Source organism: Camelina sativa, chromosome 5 (genome assembly GCF_030686135.1).
Source record: "Camelina sativa cultivar CO46 ecotype springtype chromosome 5, ASM3068613v1".
Classification (NCBI taxonomy): Eukaryota; Viridiplantae; Streptophyta; class Magnoliopsida; order Brassicales; family Brassicaceae; genus Camelina; species Camelina sativa.
In genome coordinates this window covers 33243149-33266396 of record NC_141884.1, presented here as the reverse complement: position 1 = coordinate 33266396, position 23248 = coordinate 33243149, and the positions used below count along the sequence as shown (strand labels likewise).

General features: G+C 34.2%; 2 protein-coding genes and 2 long non-coding RNA genes across 5 annotated transcripts; 1 reads left to right on the top strand and 3 right to left on the bottom strand.

The window, feature by feature from the left end:
• Window positions 1-373: 373 nt before the first annotated feature.
• On the top strand, window positions 374-1237 carry LOC147944670 (uncharacterized). Its single transcript, XR_015598343.1, has 2 exons — window positions 374-511; window positions 1017-1237. It is a non-coding gene; the product is annotated as an uncharacterized LOC147944670 (long non-coding RNA).
• Window positions 1238-12465: 11228 nt separating this feature from the next.
• LOC109133021 (defensin-like protein 43) lies at window positions 12466-13019 on the bottom strand. Its single transcript, XM_019245555.2, has 2 exons — window positions 12883-13019; window positions 12466-12724 (listed from the first exon to the last, which is right to left on the bottom strand). Exons 1-2 carry the CDS (start codon window positions 12965-12967, stop codon window positions 12564-12566), a joined length of 246 nt encoding a protein of 81 aa, XP_019101100.1. The 5' UTR covers window positions 12968-13019; the 3' UTR covers window positions 12466-12563.
• A 2704-nt stretch (window positions 13020-15723) lies between these two features.
• LOC104787575 (cytochrome P450 81D11) lies at window positions 15724-17892 on the bottom strand. Of its 2 annotated transcripts, XM_087451014.1 has the most exons (4): window positions 17170-17863; window positions 16576-16962; window positions 16413-16490; window positions 15724-16282 (listed from the first exon to the last, which is right to left on the bottom strand). In XM_087451014.1, exons 1-4 carry the CDS (start codon window positions 17665-17667, stop codon window positions 16238-16240), a joined length of 1008 nt encoding a protein of 335 aa, XP_087307140.1. In that variant the 5' UTR covers window positions 17668-17863; the 3' UTR covers window positions 15724-16237. The 2 variants fall into 2 exon arrangements, with proteins under 2 accessions (XP_087307140.1, XP_010511484.1); XM_010513182.3 differs by having other exon boundaries at window positions 15724-16490; window positions 17170-17892.
• Window positions 17893-20195: 2303 nt separating this feature from the next.
• On the bottom strand, window positions 20196-20703 carry LOC147944669 (uncharacterized). Its single transcript, XR_015556529.1, has 2 exons — window positions 20524-20703; window positions 20196-20419 (listed from the first exon to the last, which is right to left on the bottom strand). It is a non-coding gene; the product is annotated as an uncharacterized LOC147944669 (long non-coding RNA).
• Window positions 20704-23248: the final 2545 nt, after the last annotated feature.

The window sequence follows — 23248 nt, the reverse complement described above, 5'->3', positions numbered from 1 at the left end:
TAGGATTATTTGTTTAAAGGGTTGCTTAAATAAGTATATAGATTATTTTGTTTGATATAAGTGATTAATAAGATAAAGCTATAACAATTATTATAATTTATATAATAAATACTATAAAATGACAAGTATTGTAACATCCGCGAACCAATTTTTGTAATTTTGGTGTGGGTGTCGATCGACACCCTTGGGGGCATCGATCGACACCATGTGTTTCCAGTTTGGTCGGGTTCGTTTTAATTGCTGGTTGGTTCGGTTTGATTCAATTAAATCCCTAAATCGTGTTATAAGCGTTTAAGGACGAATTAAGGGTTTCAGAGTCTCATTTTGGTCGCCGTTGAGTGAAAAGAAAGAGAGAAAAGAGAGAAAAACGTTTCTGAGATTTCTGGGCTTGTTCTCGGAGATTTTGGAGAGATCTGAGGCTGTAGAAGTGATAGCTGTTGCTGGGAACGAAGGAGAATCTCTTGGAGGTGTTATTCCATCGTTTTCTCAACCCCAATCTCCTGTTCTTGAGGTGAGTGCTTGACCATGGTTGATCTAAGCATGAGATCTCTCTTGTTTGGGTGTGTTCTTTGCTGTTTGTGTTGTTTTGTTGTTTGGGTTCGTTGCTTTTGTGATTCCTAGTGATTTCCGAGGTAATTGGGTGAGTTTGAGACGGATTCGAGACGATTTGGAAGGAGAGTTCGATGTTTGGATTCGCGCATATCGTGTCTGCAGAAGAGGCATCGATCGACACTAGGAAGCATCGGTCGACACCATTTTGAGGGGCATCGGTCGACACTGTTTAGCATCGGTCGACACCATTGTTTGTAGCATCGATCGACACCGTGAGGCATCGGTCGACACTGGTCTCAGCCGAGAATTGTTTTCCTGGTTTGATGTATTGTTGTGTGTTGTTTGTTTTGCTTAAACATGAGGGTCTCATATGCTTGTGTGTATAGCCTAGTAGATGGGAGGACGGCCTCACTAAGTATTTATGATAATACTTACGCATCTCAATTGTTCTTTGTGGTGTGCAGGTAAAGGAAAAGTGTGATCGTGGGATCAAAGACAATGAGGAGGAGGATGTTCTAGAGGCTTGATTGATGGTGGCTTAGCTGTTGTTAGGTTTCTAGATTAAGTCAACGGAACGTTGTAGGATGTTAGCTTTTGGTTATTTCTCTATTGGATTATTGTGCTATTGGATATTGGTTTGATTGTTGGAATTCTTTTGGTTTAATGGAATTTGTTTCTTTGGTTATCCGTAGTGTTGATTGTTGCTAGGATGTTAGTGGGTATGGGACCACTAGTGAATTATATTATATATTTAAAAAAAAACAGGAAGGGTTGTTTCAAGTATTACGGCAGATAAAACGAAACCGATGGAGTATTATTGTGTTGAGTATATTTTGGTTGTGAATGGTAACACAACATTAGCGTATTTCACTTTGTCTTTTTGAAATCCGCGAACATGTTACCATTCAAAACTTTTTCAAACATTTGTGTTTAAAAAAAAAAAAAAAAGCAAACTGCGGTTTTCAAAAGAAGAAAAAAAGGCATGGACCGCTTTTGTACTGACTTCAGCTTCTTACCATGTGGTCCAACACAAAACCGCACTTGTCAATAACCATTTGATTAATTTTATTTTTTTATTATTATAAATCATTATGTATATGTTTTTTACAAGTATATATATATATATACATTTTTTGTCTCACTCTCTTTTCTTCTTCTCCTCTTCTCTCACTTTTTTTTTTAACATTTTTCTCTTAAAACAATTTAAGTATCTAAAAAATATTTGTTATATATGTCAAAATTTAGCTAAAATTATTTAAATTTAACTAATTTTTAAGGGTGCATAACATAGAAGGTGAACCAGAACATGACTAGCAGTGAAAAAAGCAAAAATATCATTTCTCCCAGGCACTAATATCGAGAAACCAACTTTGAAACCCTCCTCCGACGCCGGTGGAGCTCTGGCTCGCCAGTGTCGGGATCTCTTTACCGGCGGCCCCCTCTCTGTTATCTTGTCTCTCGCGTTTTCAAATCTTTCCCCGTTTATGTTTCTTTTTTGGTTGCTAATCCCCTCCCCCCTCCTCAGATCCCGGCGACTTTTCTCTAGACAGAGGCAAAAGGCGCAGGTGGCTTCCACTGAACCCCCGCCTCCTTCCTCTAATTTCTTCAGCCGGCGTAAAGGATCCACAACAGCCAACAATATCATATCTAGATGTCTGTTTTCCCCTGGAAAAGCTTATTCGGAAGCACCATGGTTACTTAGTAGATGCGTTCCTCTCTGGACCATCTGCTTCTTCCCACCCGGTGGAGATGTCGACGGCACAAGACACCTCCTTTGACAGTTAAATCTTTCATCCTTCCATTCACGGACCGTCTGTGTGGTATTCCATCTCAACCACTGAAACTTTCTCCGGCTTACTGCTATTGAAGTCTGGTCCATCAGCTCCGGACATTCGCCGCCGCGTGCTTAATCCAATTAGGTCTACCACCAAGGAACGAGTTTTTCCTCTGGTGGGCCTTGTATCTACTCACGGCCCATTATCACACAATCAATCCAAGCCCACAACAACTTTTCAATCCAAGTCCACAATAACTTTTTCCAGGTACGAATACCATTATCCCTTGCGGACATCAATATTTAGACAAGGGTGTGGTCAAGATTACGAACTCTTTGTTCTGAGTAGTAATTCACCATTGTTATATTGGTGTCCCTTGAAATCCTTGAGAATCCTGGTACCAGTAACCTTTTTAAAGCTCAGGCCTGCTGTTTCCTTAACTGTGTCTTGTCGTTCCCAAACCTTGTGTGGTTTCCTTGATCATCATTTCCATGGCAGAGAGGTTCCACCTGGTTTGCTACGGCTTTCCACTTAGCTTTTGTACCTGTTAGTAGCTTCATGGGTTAGATTTATTACCCCCAATTTCTCGCAACCACCCTATCGTCCGAAGCTCAGGACTGTTCTTTATCTTCCAGTGTCCCATCGACTACATCATCTGTGTGGAATTCTTGATCACCATTTTCATGGCAGAGAGGATCCACCTTTGATGTTACGGTTTTACACTTATTGCTTGCGAATCCTGAGCTCAGTTACAATGGTGAACCTTACTTCTCCTAAGTTTTTGAAGTCTTATGGCATATTATACCAGTCTTCAATCCACCGAGGATGTGATGATGGTCTCAGAGTCTTCTCTACCAACAGCCATCTCTCGACAAGCATAGCTAACTACTTCAAGCACCATCTTTTCAAGCAAATCACCAGCAATATCTCCAACACCATCCGAGCCTCTGCTCACCGAATCCCTACCATGGTAATGATTATGCTAATGCTTCCCACTCCGGTGAGTTCTTTGGCACTGAATTTTCTATCAATGGCACTGTGTCCTTTGACCATGGCCTATTTGTCATCTCTCGAGTCCATCGACGATGTCCATCCTTGCAACCTTGACCTCGCTTGTCTCCAACTGCTTTTTAGCATTTGTTTCATTGCTGTCATGGATTCTTGCTTGTTGTTTCCTTTTTCTTTGTTCATGCTTATGGCTTTGGGGAAAGTCCATGCTTGTAACCTGTTAAACTTTGGGATATTTTATCCCCCTCTTTGTATTGTTTCTGTTTGAATGAATAGAATCAATCGTTTGTCAATGAAAACTATTTTTTAAAAATTTTTTTTAGGTACCCGGTAGTTCGGCAAATATAATTTAATGAAACATAAATTATCAATTTCGTTGGGTTTTTGGTAAGTCCAAATATAATTTTTCTAAGTCTAACTGATCAAAACCTCTTTTCAAAATTTTCTAAGTCCCAAACAAATGTTAAAAACCTTAAAATGGCGAGCCAATTTACTTTTGAGAGTTACCAAAAAGCCACACCAGAAAAACCTATGATCATTTGTAAAAAAAAAAAACCAAAATTATTTCAAACATTTTGCTATTATATTATTAGAAAAATACAGTAAACAAAATGTATAATTTGCAAGCTGTTTTAAGCTATTTCCATTATAGAAAAAAACATACGCCAATACAATTACTATATCAAGATATCTAAAAGGTCCATTATATTTTAAAATTAAACGTACTCTTACTGTAAAAATATTTTCCAAGGAATTACAAAAAAACACTCCAGTAATGATGCTCACACCCATGCAATGACACTCATGTCCGTAACACCCATATGCAATGACACATGACCATGAAATATTAATAATATACCCACTCACTAAATATGATGGGGTTTTCAAACAACAAATAAGATATATAATGATAATTAATAGAGTTGAGGTAAAAATTGAAACTCCTATTCAGCTCAATATATAAGAAACCGAATAGACAACCTTTCACTATACAAACATCACTTAAAACTACAATCTCACAAAATATAACAAGATGATGATGAAGTCTTAAGAATAGAAGTATACAAACTAAGGAGTTATGAAACAAAAATCACCAGGAAAGAGAAAACTCATCTCACAAACTTCAACCCAAGCAACCAAAAAAAAAGAAAACAAAGAATGCATCTTACAAACTCAAAGTAAGTTCACCATTTCTCAATCGTAATCATATATTAGATCATGCACTTACGATCACGCCAATAAAAGGAGACCAATAATCTTCTATAAGTAATTCCTTTAAAACAGTTACAGGTATTCCACTGCAAAGTACAGATTATATATCAACCATCTATGTACGTAAAGGTAAACGAAAGCATAAAAATAACTTATGGATTGGGGTCAACTTTCTTTACTTAAATGAAACTATACTAACATTATATATTTTTAGTGGAATAAAGAGAAGCACGACAAAATCGTTGGGCAATATTATTGGCTAAAAGAGGAACTAAAAAGCAGAAAGGTAATTTGCTTATCAATAACGATGAAAAACTATGCTTCCCTAACAAGTAAAGCCAAATTTAATATGTTCTAATGGCAAAAATATTGTAAATCCAATACTCACAAACTCTTGAATAAAATCATAGGAAACAAGAAAGAAAAGGGCCAAACATCATCGTCAAGTAAAACAAATGGAGAAGATGGATTGATACAATGCCCATTTTGTGAAGCTTTGGTGTGGAAAGAGGAAAGAATGGGGACCAAAGGACCAAAAAATGTTCCATTATATACAATATGCTGTCAACAAGGGCGAGTAAAATTACCTGCTGAGCCACAACCACCAGCAACGTTAGAAAAGCTGTTAACAATGTCGCATCCATACCAGCAGAATATTAGAACCTATAATTCTATTCTTGCCTTCATGTCAATGGGTGTGCAGATAGATAAGTCTATCATGCACAAAGGTGGTCCATTTACTTTTAGGATTCATGGTCAGAATCATCACAAGATAGGATCGTTAGTACCAGAAGAAGGGACAACTCCAAAGTTCTTACAACTATACATCTTCGATACAGCTAACGAGGTCCAGAACATAATTTCAGCTGTAAGTAGGACCACAAAGGCTAAGGAGTTAGACGAGAAAATAGTCAAAAATCTTATCACCACAGTGGATCAATTCAATTGTTTGGCAAAAGTTTTCAGAAAAGCAAAGGACGAATATGAAGCTGATGATTGTCCAGAGTTTAGAGTTTACAGTTTTTCTGATGTACCAATATTGACTTAAATTGTTTTATGTGAAGAACAACCAAAGCAATTTAGTTTTAACATTAAGTTGTCCTCTGATAGATGTTTTACAAAGAATCAAAACTTAAATTTGATTTGGAGCCAGAGTTTAAGGAAAAAGCACAGAAGGCTGTGGTCCGTCTACAGGTAGATAACAATTTTCAATTCCTACAGGTGCATTCTTCTGTTTTACAGTGTCTTAATATGCAGCTGCCTTTAGTTGCAATATATAAATCACTTGTCTATTTTGTTTTCTTTGTTTCTTCAGTATAGAGTGGAGATCCTGTTTACCGCAAGGCGTGGGCTAAGAGTTGTGATATCAGCCAAAACGAGTTTGCCAAGGTTTACCAAAGCCTTCGAGTCAAGCTTGAAGAAAAGGTAAAAGAAAAGTTGGGACGTATACTAAATTATTTGCGCCAGAATATGATAGAGATACATGAATGGATAATAATGAAAAATAAATTTATTAATGACAGGGAGAAAGCTTTTACAACTCTCGTATCGCTAACATAATTGAGGATTTGAGCAGCAAGGGGTTAGTTGAAGAAAATGAAGGTGCTCGTGTGATATTCATCGAAGGCTTTGAAATCCCACTCATTGTTGTAAAGAGTGACGGTGGTTTTAACTATGCCTCAACAGATCTGACTGCTCTTTGGTGGGTTATCTTTGGAAAAAGCATCTCTTATATTATGACTTTCTGTTTCTGTGTGGCTTGTTTTGAACTTCCATATCGTTCTCTGCTGGTGCAAAAAATCTTTCTGGCACAGGTATCGGCTTAATAAGAGAAAGCTGAATGGATTATATATGTGACCGATGTTGGCCAGCAGCAGCACTTTAATATGTTCTTCAAAGTGGGTTTTGATGAATATTTTACTGTTTTCAAGTCTTGTAAAATGTGATCTTGATTGAAACTTTCAGTCGTAACTTTGGTTGTCTTCTAACTTTGAATCAGGCTGCCAGAATAGCAGGGTGGCTTCCAGATGATGATAAAACTTACTCTAGAGTTAGCCATGTTGGTTTTGGTCTTGTCCTTGTGATATCATGAAGCAATCCCCGTTGTCGAAAGTGAGGAAAATACAAGAAAAAGAGCTTAAACCACTAAGAGGGAATATTACGCCTACCAAATTCAAACAAAACTGACATAAGGTATGACGATTGTAAGATCAAAGCGTTTGCTGCACCAATATATAGTCGATGCATATAAGTACATGTGCTAAGGGTGCAAAAACAAAAAAAAATTGTTTTATTAAAAATATTTCATAAAACAGTATATATAAGTTTTTTATTAATGATATACCATTAAGTGAACATAAAATTTAAACCCAAGTATGATTAGCAAAAAACCCCGCGCAACGCGCGGATTCTCATTCCCTAGTTAACATAATTTTATAAGTTAGATCATTTTTAATAACGATGACTAGGTGATTTACTCTCACTTTATACGGGAGAGAGAACATTGAAATATACTTGAGAAATTGTTATACACATCTTGTTATAAAACATAAGCAAATATATAAAATTATTATATAATATATGTATATGTGTATATATGTGTATGTAATATATACTACTATAATAAAGAGAGAGACGAGAGGTAAGTAAAGTGATAAAGTGATAACTTCTTCTCTCTTATTGTTATGTTCTTCTCTATTACAACAATGATCTCACGTATATATATACTATGGTAACTTTGTGTCCAAGCTAAAACAAGATAAGCTCATAAGCATAAGTTACTTAGAGTGAAAGTAAATAATAAAATAATAGAAAAAAGATAGGTTTGAAGTGATGGATAATCACATCAATAATTATCCATTTCATAACACTCCCCTTTACTTATCTATCATCATTTATTTATTGTGTACTGCCTCATTAAAAACCTTACAATAGAAAAACTATATAGGATAAATACCATGATAAAGGAAAAAAAGTACAGTAACACAATCTCCCCCTGGAAAAAAGGAGTCTTTTTCTCTTCATAGGTTTCGTAGATGACTCATATCGATCATTATTTGCTTCGAACAAACGACTACTTTTCTTCATATGTTCCGTAGATGATCCATATCGATCATTCTCTTCATTCTTCTGAAGAGAGATAGACCTTCACCATTGACATTCTTCTTTGAGATCGATATTTTGCGTGTTATTTGCTGCCTCGTTAAAAACCTTATCATGGAAAAACCCAGTGGGATAAAAACCATGATAAAGGAAAAAGAGTGCAGCCACCCGAATCATCATATTCTCCCCTGGAAGTATCTTCTTCAAAAGATGCATTTTGGTCTCTGAATATGCATTCTGAATGAGATAGTCGGAAGCACATTTTTAAATAACTCTGCTACATTGTTACTTGAGTTGATGGACTGGCTAACTACTTCCTTATTCTTCTCGAATTCTTGAGTGTAAGAGAGGAATATGTCTTATTTTGTCGCTCTTGGTGTAGCTTCCTTTGATTTGGGTGACATATGCAACAGAGTCTTCAAACAGTGTTGTTGCCTTTCGGTTGCTTCTTGCTAATGGGTCTCAACAAGCATTAACTAGTTGATGCTGATCAAACCCTCAGTTTGAAGTTCTTTGCCAACATGTTATGAGGCTCCAATCTTAGGTAGAGAACTATTGGTTGACGTTTGGGCATCATCTGAGCCATTCTCGATATGGCATATGAAGCACAACTATTTTGGCATGACTTGAATAAGCGATAGCCAAAAAATCTATCAATGAAACGTCACGAAGTCGTTGTTTTGCGATATATCTTTATACTGATCCGATATAAATCTTCCATCTGCAAAAACAACTAGACCAAACTTGAGGGTTCCAAAATATATTAAGCCCAAGTTAATCATACTTTTGCAATAGAAGATACGTTTTAACTCATACTCAAAATCTACTCATAGATAATGAGTTATATGCTGCAAAGAGATTAGTAGAAAATGATATGCACGATTCATAAGATATATAAATGCTCGTCAGCATTTATATATAATCTAATATGACTATATCTATATATATATATATATATATATGACTTCCTTTAGAAGTGATTAGTATAACATCTATTTCGATAGATATTTAGTTTGGAATATCTTGAGACATATTTGTCTTTCCAAGATCTTTTATTCCAAATAACTCTTCAAGAGTTTTGATGATGTTCAAAATCATCACTGTTATGAGTTCTCGAGAACATAATTATGATATCATATATCTTTCAGGATAAGCTCTTCAAGCATCCCATGAGATGTATTTCAAGTCATCATATAACATCAATTTTGATTGATACTGGGTACTTAAACAAAACATGGCGCGACATACCATTTTGTTATATATCATTATACCCTTTTAATGTTTGGACCACTAGTCCAAAAATTACTCGTCTTTCATGCAAGTTTAATATAGACTTGACTATCTCTTTTATTGGCCAATATAAATCTCTATACACTCACAAAACGGAGATTTATGATCCTCATTAATCACATTGCGCGATATAAAATTTTTATTGTCGACATTATGTCTTTGGTTCTAAATTTCCTGTAATGACATGGTTAATCAAGATCTCTTTAATCATTATATAAATGATTTTATTCAGGTACCTGATTTCATTATTAACCATATCAATCGGTTTTTCTGCTCCTCTTGAGGAGTATCTTTGCTCCTCTCTGTGAGTCTATTAGCTCTTCTTTAAGAGTCTATCTACTCTTCTTTAGGATTTCATTTGCTCCTCTTTTGAGAGTATAATCATCCTTTTAATTTGCTCCTTTTTCTTTTCGAGGATTTTATTTATCTTAGGAACCAAAGTAGTCTATCATGTTTCTTATGTGTCATAGACTTAGTATGTCATCCGTTAGAGACATATTTTATTGGAGCATTTCTAGTTGGGATGTGAGATTTCTTAGAACTACAAGCTCATATTCATTTAAGCGAGGATCAATATGAAATCTCATCCATCAGCTTTTTGCATTTGATTTGCAGTATACATTTTGAATAGTGGTCTTTTGAACTTTTGAACTATCAAGTTTATATTCATTATATTCATTTGTTCAAAGATCCAAACTATTCTATGATTTCCCCACACTGATGGGATCTTTATCATCCAACATGATGATATGCAAATCTTGCAATAAGCACATCTCTCATAAGATTGCTTTAACATTATTAGAGCCGAGATTCATCTCCCGCATATATATATTTCATCTTCTGTGGATGATATTTTTATGCGGTGTGGAGGAGCATTTTAAAATTTATATCACACACCCATAAGATTCAAAATGAGAAATAATTGATCTCCAACCATGAATACATAACATGGGAGAAATATTTCTTTATAGATTGTTGATCTCATATATAATATCGACTACATGCAAAATTGCATGTTCCATATTTTGACATGGAGATTAAATCACAAAGACCCGTTTTGCAATCTCTTGGGGTTGCGCTATGAACGATTCATTGTAGCTCATTTCAAGAGTGAACATCATGGATGTTCCACTTTATCACATGCGTCATATATATGTGATAAACTATAGAATATGACTTCACCAGAGTTATATCGCTCTGGAGTGTCAAATTCATCAAAGTTTATCGACTTATTATCGATGTGGGATTCCTTTAATTCTCCCCCTCGAGATGATAACTCTTGGAGTTCATTCATCTCGTACTGAATCCCACTTTAGGATCAACAACATACCGATTTGGGTCATGTGTATTATCTTAGATCCTTATAAAGATGTGGGACTAGTATTATCCCCTCTAAAGATGATGACTTTTTATTTTTAGATCGGTTAATTTTTTTTTTGGGTTTTAATTTGGGGATTTATTACAGAAATCAAACCATCATATATATACAATGAGCTTGTTAATCCAAAAGGATGGTGAATGGACCAACACTATATGATTCTGGAGGCGTAGCCTACTATAGAATTAAGGAGGCGGTATATAACCATCGACTCCATAAACAATAGATAGAAATTTAAATGAATTTAAATAAACTTAAATAAATTCAACATAAATTAGATGTTACCTGAAATATGAATGAAGTGCAATGCTTACAACCTAATGAAATGTGAACGGGGACATGCAATACTTTTGAAAGAACTTTTGTTCCTCTGAACAAATTCTCAATGATTTTTAATATCATTGATTGACCGGTAATGTTATGTTTGAAGCATTAAGAAATTTCATATTTACTATCATTTTGCCATCTTTGTTTTTGCATGATATAATCATATATATGCATGTCTCTAATATGGCCGATCTTGCGATACCATATTTATTTATAGTCTCAACATAATAATTTTATTAAGACAAAATATCTTTGAAACTTCATGAGTTTCTTTGAGACTTTGGAGAACAATAGACATCAATAATTATGAATCTGATGTCTTTGAAAGCCGAGATAATAGCTCATCTAGACCTTCCAATTACTTTTGCACTGTATAAAATATATACACGTGCTTTATATATTCTCATAAGAGAAATATATTTTTTATTGTAAAGACATTTCATTGTCTTTAAATCTTATATAACGCATATAATAATTCTTTACGTATAAACAAAATTAAATAAACAAACTATAAATTCAGAGAATAAAATAAGAGTTATAGCCTTATATATATAAATTTAATAGACATAACTTTTCTTTGATCGTAGAGTAGGCAGAGCCTGTCATATATAACGATCAATCCGGAAATGACATAGCCTTATATTTGATCGTATAGAAGGCAAAACCGATCTTTCTGGAAAGGACATAGCCTTTCGCTAGATCGTGAAGGAGGGGCGAAGCCTACCATATCAAATGATCAATCCAAATATTATATAACTTTATATATGATCGCAAAGGAGGCAAAGCCTACCATATATAACGATCTATCTATCCAAAAAAGACATAGCTTTTATTTGATCGTGAAGGAGGCAGAGCCTACCATATATCAAACGATCAATTCGGATATAACATAACTATATATTTGATCGCAAAGGAGATAAAACCTACCACTTATAACGATCAATCCAGAAAATGACATAGCCTTTATATTTGATCATATAGGAGGCATAGCCTTCCATTTTTAACGATCTTTCTGGAAAAGACATAGTCTTTTGTTAGATCTTGAAGGAGGCAAAGCCTACCATATATAACGATCTATATATCCGGAAAAGACATAGCTTTTATTTGATCGTAAAGGAGGCAGAACCTACCATATATAACTATCTATCTATCCGGAATAGACATAGCTTTTATTTGATCGTAAAGGAGGCAGATCCTCCCATCTAACGATCTATCCGAATATGATTTAGCTATAGATTTGATCGTAAAGGAGGCAACGCCTACAACTTATGACGATCAATCCAGAAAAAGGCATAATTTCACGATGCCTATAATATTTATGTTTTATGAATATAATTGAAACAATATAAACTTACTTACTTCATAAAAGCTCCAGCAATAAAGATATCGTGCTGATAACGTGTTATAAAATATAACGCAAATATATAAAATTATTATATAATATATGTATATGTGTATGTAATATACACTACTATAATAAAGAGAGAGACGAGAGGTAAGTAAAGTGATGAAGTGATAAATTCTTCTCTCTTATTGTTATGTTCTTCTCTATTACAACAATGATCTCACGTATATATATACTACGGTAATTTTGTGCCCAAGCTAAAACAAGATAAGCTCATAAGCATAAGTTACTTAGAGTGAAAGTAAATAATAAAATAATAGAAAGAGATAGGTTTGAAGTGATGGATAATCACATCAGTAATTATCCATTTCATAACACATCTGTATTGATGCGACTCGATTAGCAATTTAGCATGATGATAGTCGGATAGACTGATATAGTGTATACTTGGTATTTTTTTTTAGAAAGACATAGAATAAGATAATTATATTATATTTTTATTGTATTTGTGTTGTTTATGGCAAAAGAAAAAACATATATGAATGTTAACTGCAAATACAAAAGGTCGGTTTTATCACTTGGTGCAACAACATTTGTTTACGAAAGGACCAGAAGTAGCACATTGTCCGGATGAGAACCCAGCCTTTCTACAGTCTGCCCCACATTTACCATTTCCATATGTTGCCGAACAAGTAGTCTTGCACATATCATCGATTCTCCCTGTAGGTTTGATCTCTGCACGTCCACCAAATCACCACACACATGCATGAATATTATATACAAATATATAATCGTATTTATATATATATATATATATATATATATCAATGTTAGTGCTTTCAAGTGATGAATCCTATATTAGCAAACAACAACATATAAATAAAAAAAGTTACCTGAAGCCAAGACGTTGTAATTCAACAAAGATGCTGTCAATACTATCAAGAATAAAAAGATCATTGAAGTCTTTGTGATACCCATTTTCTTGCTTGCAGTATATATCAAAGTTATCAACTATAAAGTGGTATTTATATTAGATAAATGTGTTCTGTGATTTTCTAGATTGTAAGTACAAGCTCTATTTATAGAGCATTAAGGTTTTGTGGTTCAAAAAAACAAGTTTACAATTGTTTTTCTTACCATTGATGCATTTTTCATATATACTAATAATATATTTTTTTGACTAAAAAAATATTTTTCTTAACATTTGTGGCTCTTCCACATATACTAAACAATATTTTTCTGACTAAAAGATATTTTTATTTTTATAACTATTCTTATATACAAAACTTATTCCTTTTTTTAATTTGCTTAAGAACCAAGGTTGACTAAAAGATATTTTTATTTTTATAACTATTCTTATATACAAAACTTATTCCTTTTTTTAATTTGCTTAAGAACCAAGGTTGACCGTTAACAAAAAAATAAAGTTGACCAGACCCTAAAATATAAGTCATAAAACTAATTTGAATTAAATTTGTTTTTAAGGTATTTAGTTTTATTTTAATGTAAAATAAATTTTAGAGGTTAATGGGTTACTAAAATGACATTACAATATAGTTTTATAATATAATGTGATGTAAAATATTTATAGGTGTTTGCTTGTTGATAATGTAATTCACATTTAAATGTATTCGGTCAACCATAAAACGTGTCATGGTATTATTTTATTTTATTTTTGTATTATTTATTTATTGTTATATATTAGTTATTTTTAATATAATGATATACATAAGTGTAATTAAAATACATGTTAGTATATTTAAATTTGTGAAAACACATATATTATTGTATTAGTAAATAGTTTAAATTAATTTTGTTAATTTTGGACAGATGTCGAACTCTCATACGACACATGTTACTCCCAAGTTAACAGTTTTTGAAACACTCTCTTCTTTAATATAGTTGATCCAAAATATGAATTGTACGAGTTTAACTTTAAGGGTCTGAATGGTAACAGTGGATTTGATAGTGTGGAACTAACGATTTGATAGTGCGGTACGGTTAAACTGCGGTACCTGCGGGAAAAATGCGGTTAATGCAAATTAAACGGTACAAAATAATGTTAGATTGGTCAAATACTATTTGCAGTGCGGATTTCATATTGATTTATTAACAACTAGTATAATTATCTATTCTAATTTGTTTTGTATTAATAACTATTTTTTTGTTTTATATATATATATATATTATTATTGTAACAACAATTATATGAATAAATTTAAAAATTATAAATAATTAATATAATTGTAAATTATTATGTTCTTTGTGTTAATAGAAAAATATTGAGAATTTTAAATATCTAAATTTATTGAATCATAAAAAAATTATTTATGTATAAGATTAACTGGAGTTATTAATAGTTATATGTACATACTACTAAATTATTTATTAATAGTTATATGTTTTTTGTATATGAATTTAATTGTTAAAATAATAGTGTAGTGTTACTACAGTTTTTAGTTGAAAACTGCTGCATAAAACACATGTTACACTACAAAAGCGGTCCAAAGCAAAAATTAATACATAAAACTGCAAATCACTAACTTTTTTTTTTTGAAAACACAAATTTATAATTATCTGTATGATTGGTAACCATGTGCGGTTTTGTCAAAATTTTTCTTGAAAACCGCTTATCTCATGTTTCCATTCACCCCCTAAGGCTGTGATTGGAAACAGCTATATGCGGAATCCGAAGCATTTTTTGTGAAAAACGCAACCTTTACACCAATCATAAGTATTTCTAGAATTTGTGTTTTTCTCAAAAAAAATAAAAAAACAAAAGCGGTTTTATCCTTTGGATAAAGCCTTGTACCGCTTTCTTAAAGAGAAATACAGTTTACCCAGCGGTTTTCAAGACAAAAACGCCAATATATATATCTTAGATTTTAATTATAATAATAATTATATATTTTTTTAATCCACATAATACATATGCAACTAATAAATAAAAAATAACTTCTTTGTATTCTCTTTCTTATCATTTCTAATAGTAGATAGTAGTATATATGCATATATAACCATTAATAAATCCAGTTTTTTAATAACAAATAGATTTCTTTTTGAAACTTTTAATATAATAACAAATTGATTTATAATTTGTTTTTCAAAATAGTTCTTTTTATTCTGTAGTACTTTTTATGATTGAACTTTTTAACTAATTTAACAATAAATATATATATATATATATGATTATATTTTAATTTAAATAAATTTAATATTTAAAATTCAGAAATGATATATTCAAATTGTTTGTTAAATAACACTAACTTTTAAAACTTTAAACTATACTAATATTGTTAATATATTAAATTATGTATCCACACGACCAATCAAATTACCAATCAAATTTGAAGTTTAAATAAATTTTGGTATTTAAAATTTAAAAATTAAAATTTTTAGTTTAAATAAATTTTGATATTTGAAATTTAGAAATTAAAATTTTTGTTTACTAATACAAAAAGTGAAATTACATAATTATACTAGTTATTAATAATATAATATGAATTCTGTACCGCAAATTGTTTTTCACCAATCAAACATTATTTTGCACCGCTTATTTTGGAGTAACCGCACTTGTCCCGCAAATACATTTGTCTCACACGTACCACACTATCAAATTGTTTGTCCCGGACTACTAAATGTGCGATTACTATTCAGAACCTAAATACAAATTCAGACCCTAAATACAAATGGATTTTTAATTTATACAAATGTTTTGTGTGTGTCATAATCGATTTTGTCTTGTATCCATCGTTTTGACTGAATATTACGTTTTACGTAACGTAGTACAAATACAAATGAAATAATAACAGCAACATGCCAGCATACAGACGTAAACCGTCGCCTTAAAACATGTATTAGCATTTACAAAAGTCTACTATACAAATTAAGCAGACTCACGTAGAATATTACCAACAAAGTCCCGTGCTCTGCACATGGCGACCAAAGGTTTAGCTCTAGGCATCGTGAGTCCTCCACATTCGGTCATATCCACCTCTTCTTCTCCAAGCCTCTTCCACTCAAAACATTGAATCAGACACCCAAGAGTTAAGCTTACTAACCGTTGAGCTAGTCCGGCCCCGGGACACGCCCTTCTTCCTAACCCGAACGTTATTAGCTTACGACTCTCTCCTTCTTTCTCGAACCTCTCTGGTTTGAAACTCGCAGGATCATCCCATAGATTAGGATCTCTGTGTATAGCCCACACGTTCACTAATAACATTGTACCACGAGGCATATCATATTCTCCTACTTTACAGTCTTCCGACGCGACGTGCGGGACTGACATTGGCCCTGCAGGGTATAACCGCAACGTTTCAGAGACAATGTTCTGAAGATAAGGAAGGTTTGAGATGTCTGATTCCTCCACAAGCCTGTCTAAGCCAACTTTATTATCGATTTCATCTCTCGCCTTTTTTAGTACCTCTGGATAGTTCAATAGGTTCGATAATGCCCATTCCAATGTTACCGCTGATGTATCAGTCCCCGCAAGTATAAGAGACTGCACATTACACACATAGACGAAATAAACTAAATGAGACGACCATTGACTTAAATCGACTTATGAACTTGTTGTGGTTACTTACGAGCATGGTTCCTTTGATGGTGTGGTCTGTATAGTACTCAGGTTGAGATTCTTGCAAAGAAAGCAAGTGACCAATCATCGTATTCTCCTTCTTCTCCTTTGCCGCTCGTTTCTCATCAACCAATCCTTGGAAAAACTCATCAAGCCTCCCAGCGATCTTCTTTACCCGTCTCTCGAAATCTGTAAACCATCTCAAGACCGGTAAATGATCAGCCGCATGTCCAGCACCAAAACAACTCATCGCCTCTGCGATAAGCTGCCTCACACGTTTAGCCTCCTGATCATCCTCTGCGCCGTCTCCGTAGTAACATTTTCCAGCCACCATTCTAATGATGTTGTTGAATGATAAGTTAGATAACATTGCATTCATCTCAACCTTCGCAAACTCCTGCAAAATTTGATTATATAAGACCTTTAATGTTAAACTAATCACACAAATCATACCTAAGCCCGAATTTATACTAAATTAGTTATTAAGGCCTAACTTTAGCATTAGTTAATGATTGAGGCCTAAATTTTTATCTTAAATTAGGGGTTAAGGCCGAAATTTAAATACTAGTAATAAATTAGTAAGTAAGCTTCACTAATCACTTACGAGTGAAGAGTTCTGAGAGCGAGAGAGACGAGCGATAAGTCGGCGGGTCTCGTCGCGGCGGATAGAGGAAAACTTATTAAGACGGTGATTGGAAAAAATCTCGACGGCGCCGATACGTCGGAGGTTTCTCCAATGTTCACTATACGGAGCCGAGACCATAGACGAGTAATTGTAAGAGATGTGTTTCGAAGCCATCGATTTGGGACGGTTCGCGAGAACGACGTCGTTTTTGGTGAAGCATTCTTCGACGATCGGAAGAGAAGAGACGACGAACACGAGTTTGTTACCGAGACGGAGGGAGAAAATCGGGGAATCGTTTAGCGATTTGGAGACGGAGAGGAGGACGCGGTGGAGGGGTGGTTTGAGGAGACGGAGGTGGCCGATGATTGGAAGTGAGGACAGTGGTGATGGAGGAAGGTTTTGGTTTGGTTTGAGGTTTTTGATGAGGAGTGTGAGAGATACAATTAGGATGATGATGGATGTGAGGATTAGGATCATTTGATGAGAAGTATTTTTTTTTGTCCTTCTTCTCCGAGAATGATTGATTATAGCAGAGCAGAGCAAGATATGGTTGAGAAATCTTGGAAATGGATTATTGAACACATCTCGAGAAAGGCCTTTGTGAGAACCCAAAATAAAAAAAATAAAAAAGAAGAGGTCACATCTCACATGGGTAAATTTTATGGGACTTTTCCCTATTAAGGCATTAACACACCGCACGGGTCAATTTTTTTCTTTTGTCGGCAATAGAACTTTATATTAAACAAAGTTTAGCATCTTTTGTTAGACCATCAGCCATAATGTTTACATAACGTGGGATCTTGAGAAATGTTATACCTTGATAAGAATGGGCAATGTTCTCGGTGTCCTTCAAGTGGGTCGCTATAAGAGACTGATCGCTTTGATGATGTTTATGACCACCATTAGATAAGTGAGATGTCTTTTTATACAAGGTTTCCGTATCTCCACAAACCATGACCTTGTTATAACTCAGTCTTTTGACATGAAGAACGGCCAATCTTAAAGCTTCAGTTTCCACTCATAGGATTGATGGATGCCATGCCTCTAAATTAATATAAATTGTGTTGTTCAAGATCCAGCCAATCCCTGCACAATCATTTGGAGAGCTCCATGACCCATCAACAAAGCAGCAGTAATCTTTGGTTTGCTGACTAATGGAATTGATGGAATTTGTTTTTGCCAAAAACTGGTGCTCCTTTTGTCTTGTAGCTTGATGTGCTTGTGATACCTCTTTGCTAACATCCACCGCACGGGTCAATTAAAATGATAATTTAGACAATCGCATTATCGCATAAGCAAAACGAAAGTTCAAAATTCCCATAAATGCACTTAAAAAAAAAAAACAAAACAAAAACAATAAAATTATTATTATTTATTTTTTGTTGTTGAACATCAAAGTCAATCAGAATAACAAATTATTACAAAAATATATAGTCAATTTATACTTTATTAAAGATTTAAATTTTTTTGGGGATAAATTATTCTAATTCACTTTGATGTTCAACAAAAAAATGAGGTGTTTAAGTTTTAAATTTATTATTTAATATATTAATTAGATATATATTATTGCATATTGTGTCTTAATAAAGAGTACTAGGTACTAACCCGCACTATGTGCGGGATAAATCAGTTTAATTAAATAAAATATTATAGTCAAATTATTATTTAAGATTTTAGATTGTTTAAATAAAATATGTAAGTAAAGTTTATTTTTCGTTTATTAAAATTTGCGTTCATTTTTTGTAAAATAAGTTTCACTCGTGAAATATTTGAACTTGGAAAAGAATTTTAGTTGGTGTAGAAAGTTTTGATATATTTTTGTGTTTCTAAAAAGCAAATTCACATATTTTATGTTTCACATTATTATCTACATCACTATACCATTAAATAGATAAAACAATATTTTTTAGACTAATCGGTTTAATTTAAACTAATCCTAAGTTAAAAAAATGCAATGAGAAAAATGTATAAAAGTGGTAAATAAATGAATATTTTTATTATTATTTGTGAAATGTAATTTACTTCTAATAATTAAATATGTTATGAAATTGATAATTAAATACATTTCTGGATTTTAATTGCTGATTAAATCTTTGATTTTTTAATACTAATAGAAAAGAACATTGCCTTATATTTGCCAATGATATATTTATGTAAATGATAATGAGATTTAAGAGTATTTATTAAAAAAGACACAAGAGCTATGTGAGCGCGACACATCAGCTTTTTGTGAGAGTGTTTTTCTATTAATATATAGGGGATAGTTACTATAGTAGGAATTTTAATAAGGTTTCTTAATATAAGTGAACAATTCTTTAAACAAAATTAAAAGAAAATGAAGTGAGTATTTAAAAATATCAAAGAAAACACAATGACAAATAATTCATTACCATTGAACAGGCTTATGCTATTTTAAGAGAAAGAACTTGGAAATTAGGTCAATCATGACGAAAATATTATAAATTATAACTGACGACAATTATAACTCTAGAAGCAACATGAAGCAAGAACTTCAAATATCACACCCCAACTCTAGGATTGTTACATATGTATGTTGTAACTTGAATATCATCACACCTTAATGCACATTCTTGTGTTGATTGGTCAATGTCATATTTCTTGATCAAGAAGATTAAGCTTGGCTTGTGAAACTGAAATCTCAGCTAGTCGTTTACAAATTTGATACGTTTCTCATATCTCTCCATTACATACTTTATGTAGTTATGTTGAACTTCCTAGGTAAATTAGGTCTTATATACTTTTTGCAGCCCAAAATCATTTTCTCGTGGCTAAACCAAAATCATTGATCTCAATTGACATAACTTCACAATCATGACCAAAAATAACAGGAGATGAACAAATAGGATATATAGATACTTAGAACCTCTTAATAATTACTAGTTTATAACCATTGAAACCTAGAGTCACTATCGCTTATTATAAAACTCTGTTTCTGCTCTTAACACGCAAGGTTTTAGTTTCAAGATAAAGATAAAATACCAAAGTTAACATTAAGATTTTTTTTTTTTTTATTGAAGTCCTTAAACAATGATTCCAAATCCAACATATATTATATATAAACGAGATCACTTGATGAAAAAATGATACAAAATTCTGTCTTAATTTCTCTAATTTAGGTCTCCTCTTTTGGCTTCTTCACGAGTAAGTTCCATAAAGCAGTGGTTAAAACCGTTGATGTCATAAGAGAGGATCTTAAAATATTGCTGACCTGCAGATAAGAGAGAACAAATGGGTTCCAAGACGATCATAATTATATGTTCATATGAAAAAATTCAGGAGATAAAAAGAAGCTGGTGGTAAATAGCCTTTTACCTCTGTAACATAGGAAACATCCACAACAAACTTGAGATAAACTGAATAACATTTTTATTAGAACTTAATCACTCGATATTCATGAAACACGGAGGATTACTTACCGGCCCTCAAAACGAGAGAAACCCGGCGAACGATATCGGAACTTTTAGAAATATTTACAATGATTATTTTCTGGATAAGATGCAAAAGAGCTAAACAAGTGCTCATATAGAAACAAAAGATTCCATCCTCTAACGGCCTTCTTCTTCCAGCCGTCCACGTGTTGCTCGATTTTATTGACTTGACTTCACACGTGAGAAACACACGTGCGGTTCTGCAAAATATCTAGCTACTTCAATAGATGTATCAAATCTCCCTCCTTTGCAGAGCTTTGTCCACAAGGGTCTTCAAGCTTCAAACTCTGGGAACTTCTTTTGAAGATCAAACAGAAACTCCCAAGTTGCTTCTTCTACTGGTTGACCAACCCACTTCACCAAAACCTTAGTAGCTGCCCGATCCTGCCTATTAACCATTTTCCTTTCGAGTATCAATTAGGGTTCCTTCACGAAAACATCCAGAAACACCGTAGGCAATGTAGTCGCCACTGGGACATTACCAACCAACTCCTTAAGGTGCGAGACATGAAAGACCAGGTGAATCTTGGTGCCTACTGGTAACTCCAACTTGTAAGCTGCGGCACCACATTTATCCACAACCTTATAAGGACTGTAGTAGTTTGGTGCCAACTTCTGATTCATGCAAACAACAACCGAAGACTGTCGATATGGTTGAAGTTTAAGATAAACAAAATCACCAATATCAAATTCCCTTTCAGTACAATGCTGATCAGCCATCTGCTTCATCCTGTGCTGAGCACACAACAAGTGGAACTTTAGTAACTTAATCATGTTTTCCCTCTCCTGCAACAAACGAGCCACCACTGCCACTTTAGTTTCACCTGGAAGGTAAGGCAAATGCACCGGTGGTGCTTGACCATAAACAACTTCATAAGGCGTCATTCTTGTAGAGGCATGGTAGTTAGTGTTATACCAAAATTCTGCCAGAGCCAACCATTTACACCACATATGCGGCTGAGCATGACACATACACCGCAGATAATTCTCCAAACATCTATTAACCACTTCAGTCTGTCCGTCACTATGGGGGTGATATGCTGATGACATTCAAAGTGACACACCTTGCAAGGTAAAGAACTCCCGCCAGAATTCACTTGTAAACACTGCATCACAGTCACTAACAATAGAGTTTGGACACCCATGGAGCTTAAAAACGTTGTCCAAATATGCCTGAGCCACAGATAACGCACTGTAAGGATGAGATATGGCTATAAAGTGCGCTGCCTTGCTCAATCTATCAAAAACCACCATGATAACTAACATATTTGCAGACAAGGGAAGTCCTTCGATAAAGTCCATAGAAATATCACTTCATAAAGCCTCCGGTATCGGTAATGGTTGTAACAGACCTGGGGAAGCTGTGTTGTCACTCTTACACTGTTGACACACATGACAGCTTTTGATATACGGCTGAATGTCACTTGCCATCCCCTTCCAATAAAAAACTCCTCTGACTCTCTGATAAGTAACATCCCTTCCCGAATGACCACCAGCACCTGAACAATGTAACCATTGCAAAATAGTGTCACGCATCTTAACATCATTTGGAACCACAATTTTGCTCTTACGCCGAAGCACACTCTGTTCCCACGAATAGTGTTTCTTTGCATCAGGTTTGTCCTTGAGCACTGCAATAAGATTACGCAGTTCTGCATCCTGTTCATATGCTGCCTGAATTTCCTTCAGCAGATCACACTCTACCACTGTCATGGCCATGTGCAACACTTCCACACCTTCCACTCTTGATAAAGCATCGGCAGCCAAGTTTTCTTTTCCCTGCTTGTACTGAATTTCATAATCGAACTCCAACAACTTGGGAAGCCACTGCTGCTGAATTGGAGTGTTCAAGCGTTGCTCCAATAAGTATTTTAGGCTCCTTTGGTCGGTTTTAATAATGAAGTGGGCAGGAAGCAAATAATGTCTCCACTTTTGCACTGCAAAGATTACTGCTAAAAGCTCCTTCTCATAGATCGACAAATGCATTTTCTTACCCTTGAGATGTCTGCTTATATACGAAATGGGATGACCTTCCTGCATCAGCACCGCACCAATTCCATTACCACAAGCATCTGTTTCCACAATAAACACCTTGTCGAACAAAGGTAACACCAACACCGGAGATTGACACAGTGCCTGTTTTAACTTTTCAAATGCGTCCTGAGCTTCAGCATTCCATGTAAAAGTATCATTCTTGGTCAATGCATGTAAGGGACTATCAATCGCACCAAAACTCTTCACAAACCGGCGATAATAACCAGCCAAACCCAAAAAGCCACGAAGTTGTTTGAGAGTAGATGGTTGTTGCCACTCTGCCACTGCTTTGATCTTTGCTGGATCAGTAGCAACACCATCTGCACTAATGAAATGACCCAAATACTCCACTCTATCTTCAGCAAAAGCACATTTGCTCATTTTTGCGAACAAACTCTCTTCATGCATCACATCAAACACCTTACACAAATGCTCCACATGCTCCTCCATGCTTTTACTATATATGAGTATGTCGTCAAAGAAAACCAAAACAAACCTCCGAAGGAATGGTTTAAACGCCGAATTCATAAGAATCTGAAAGGTTGCAGGGGCATTTGTCAACCCAAATGGCATGA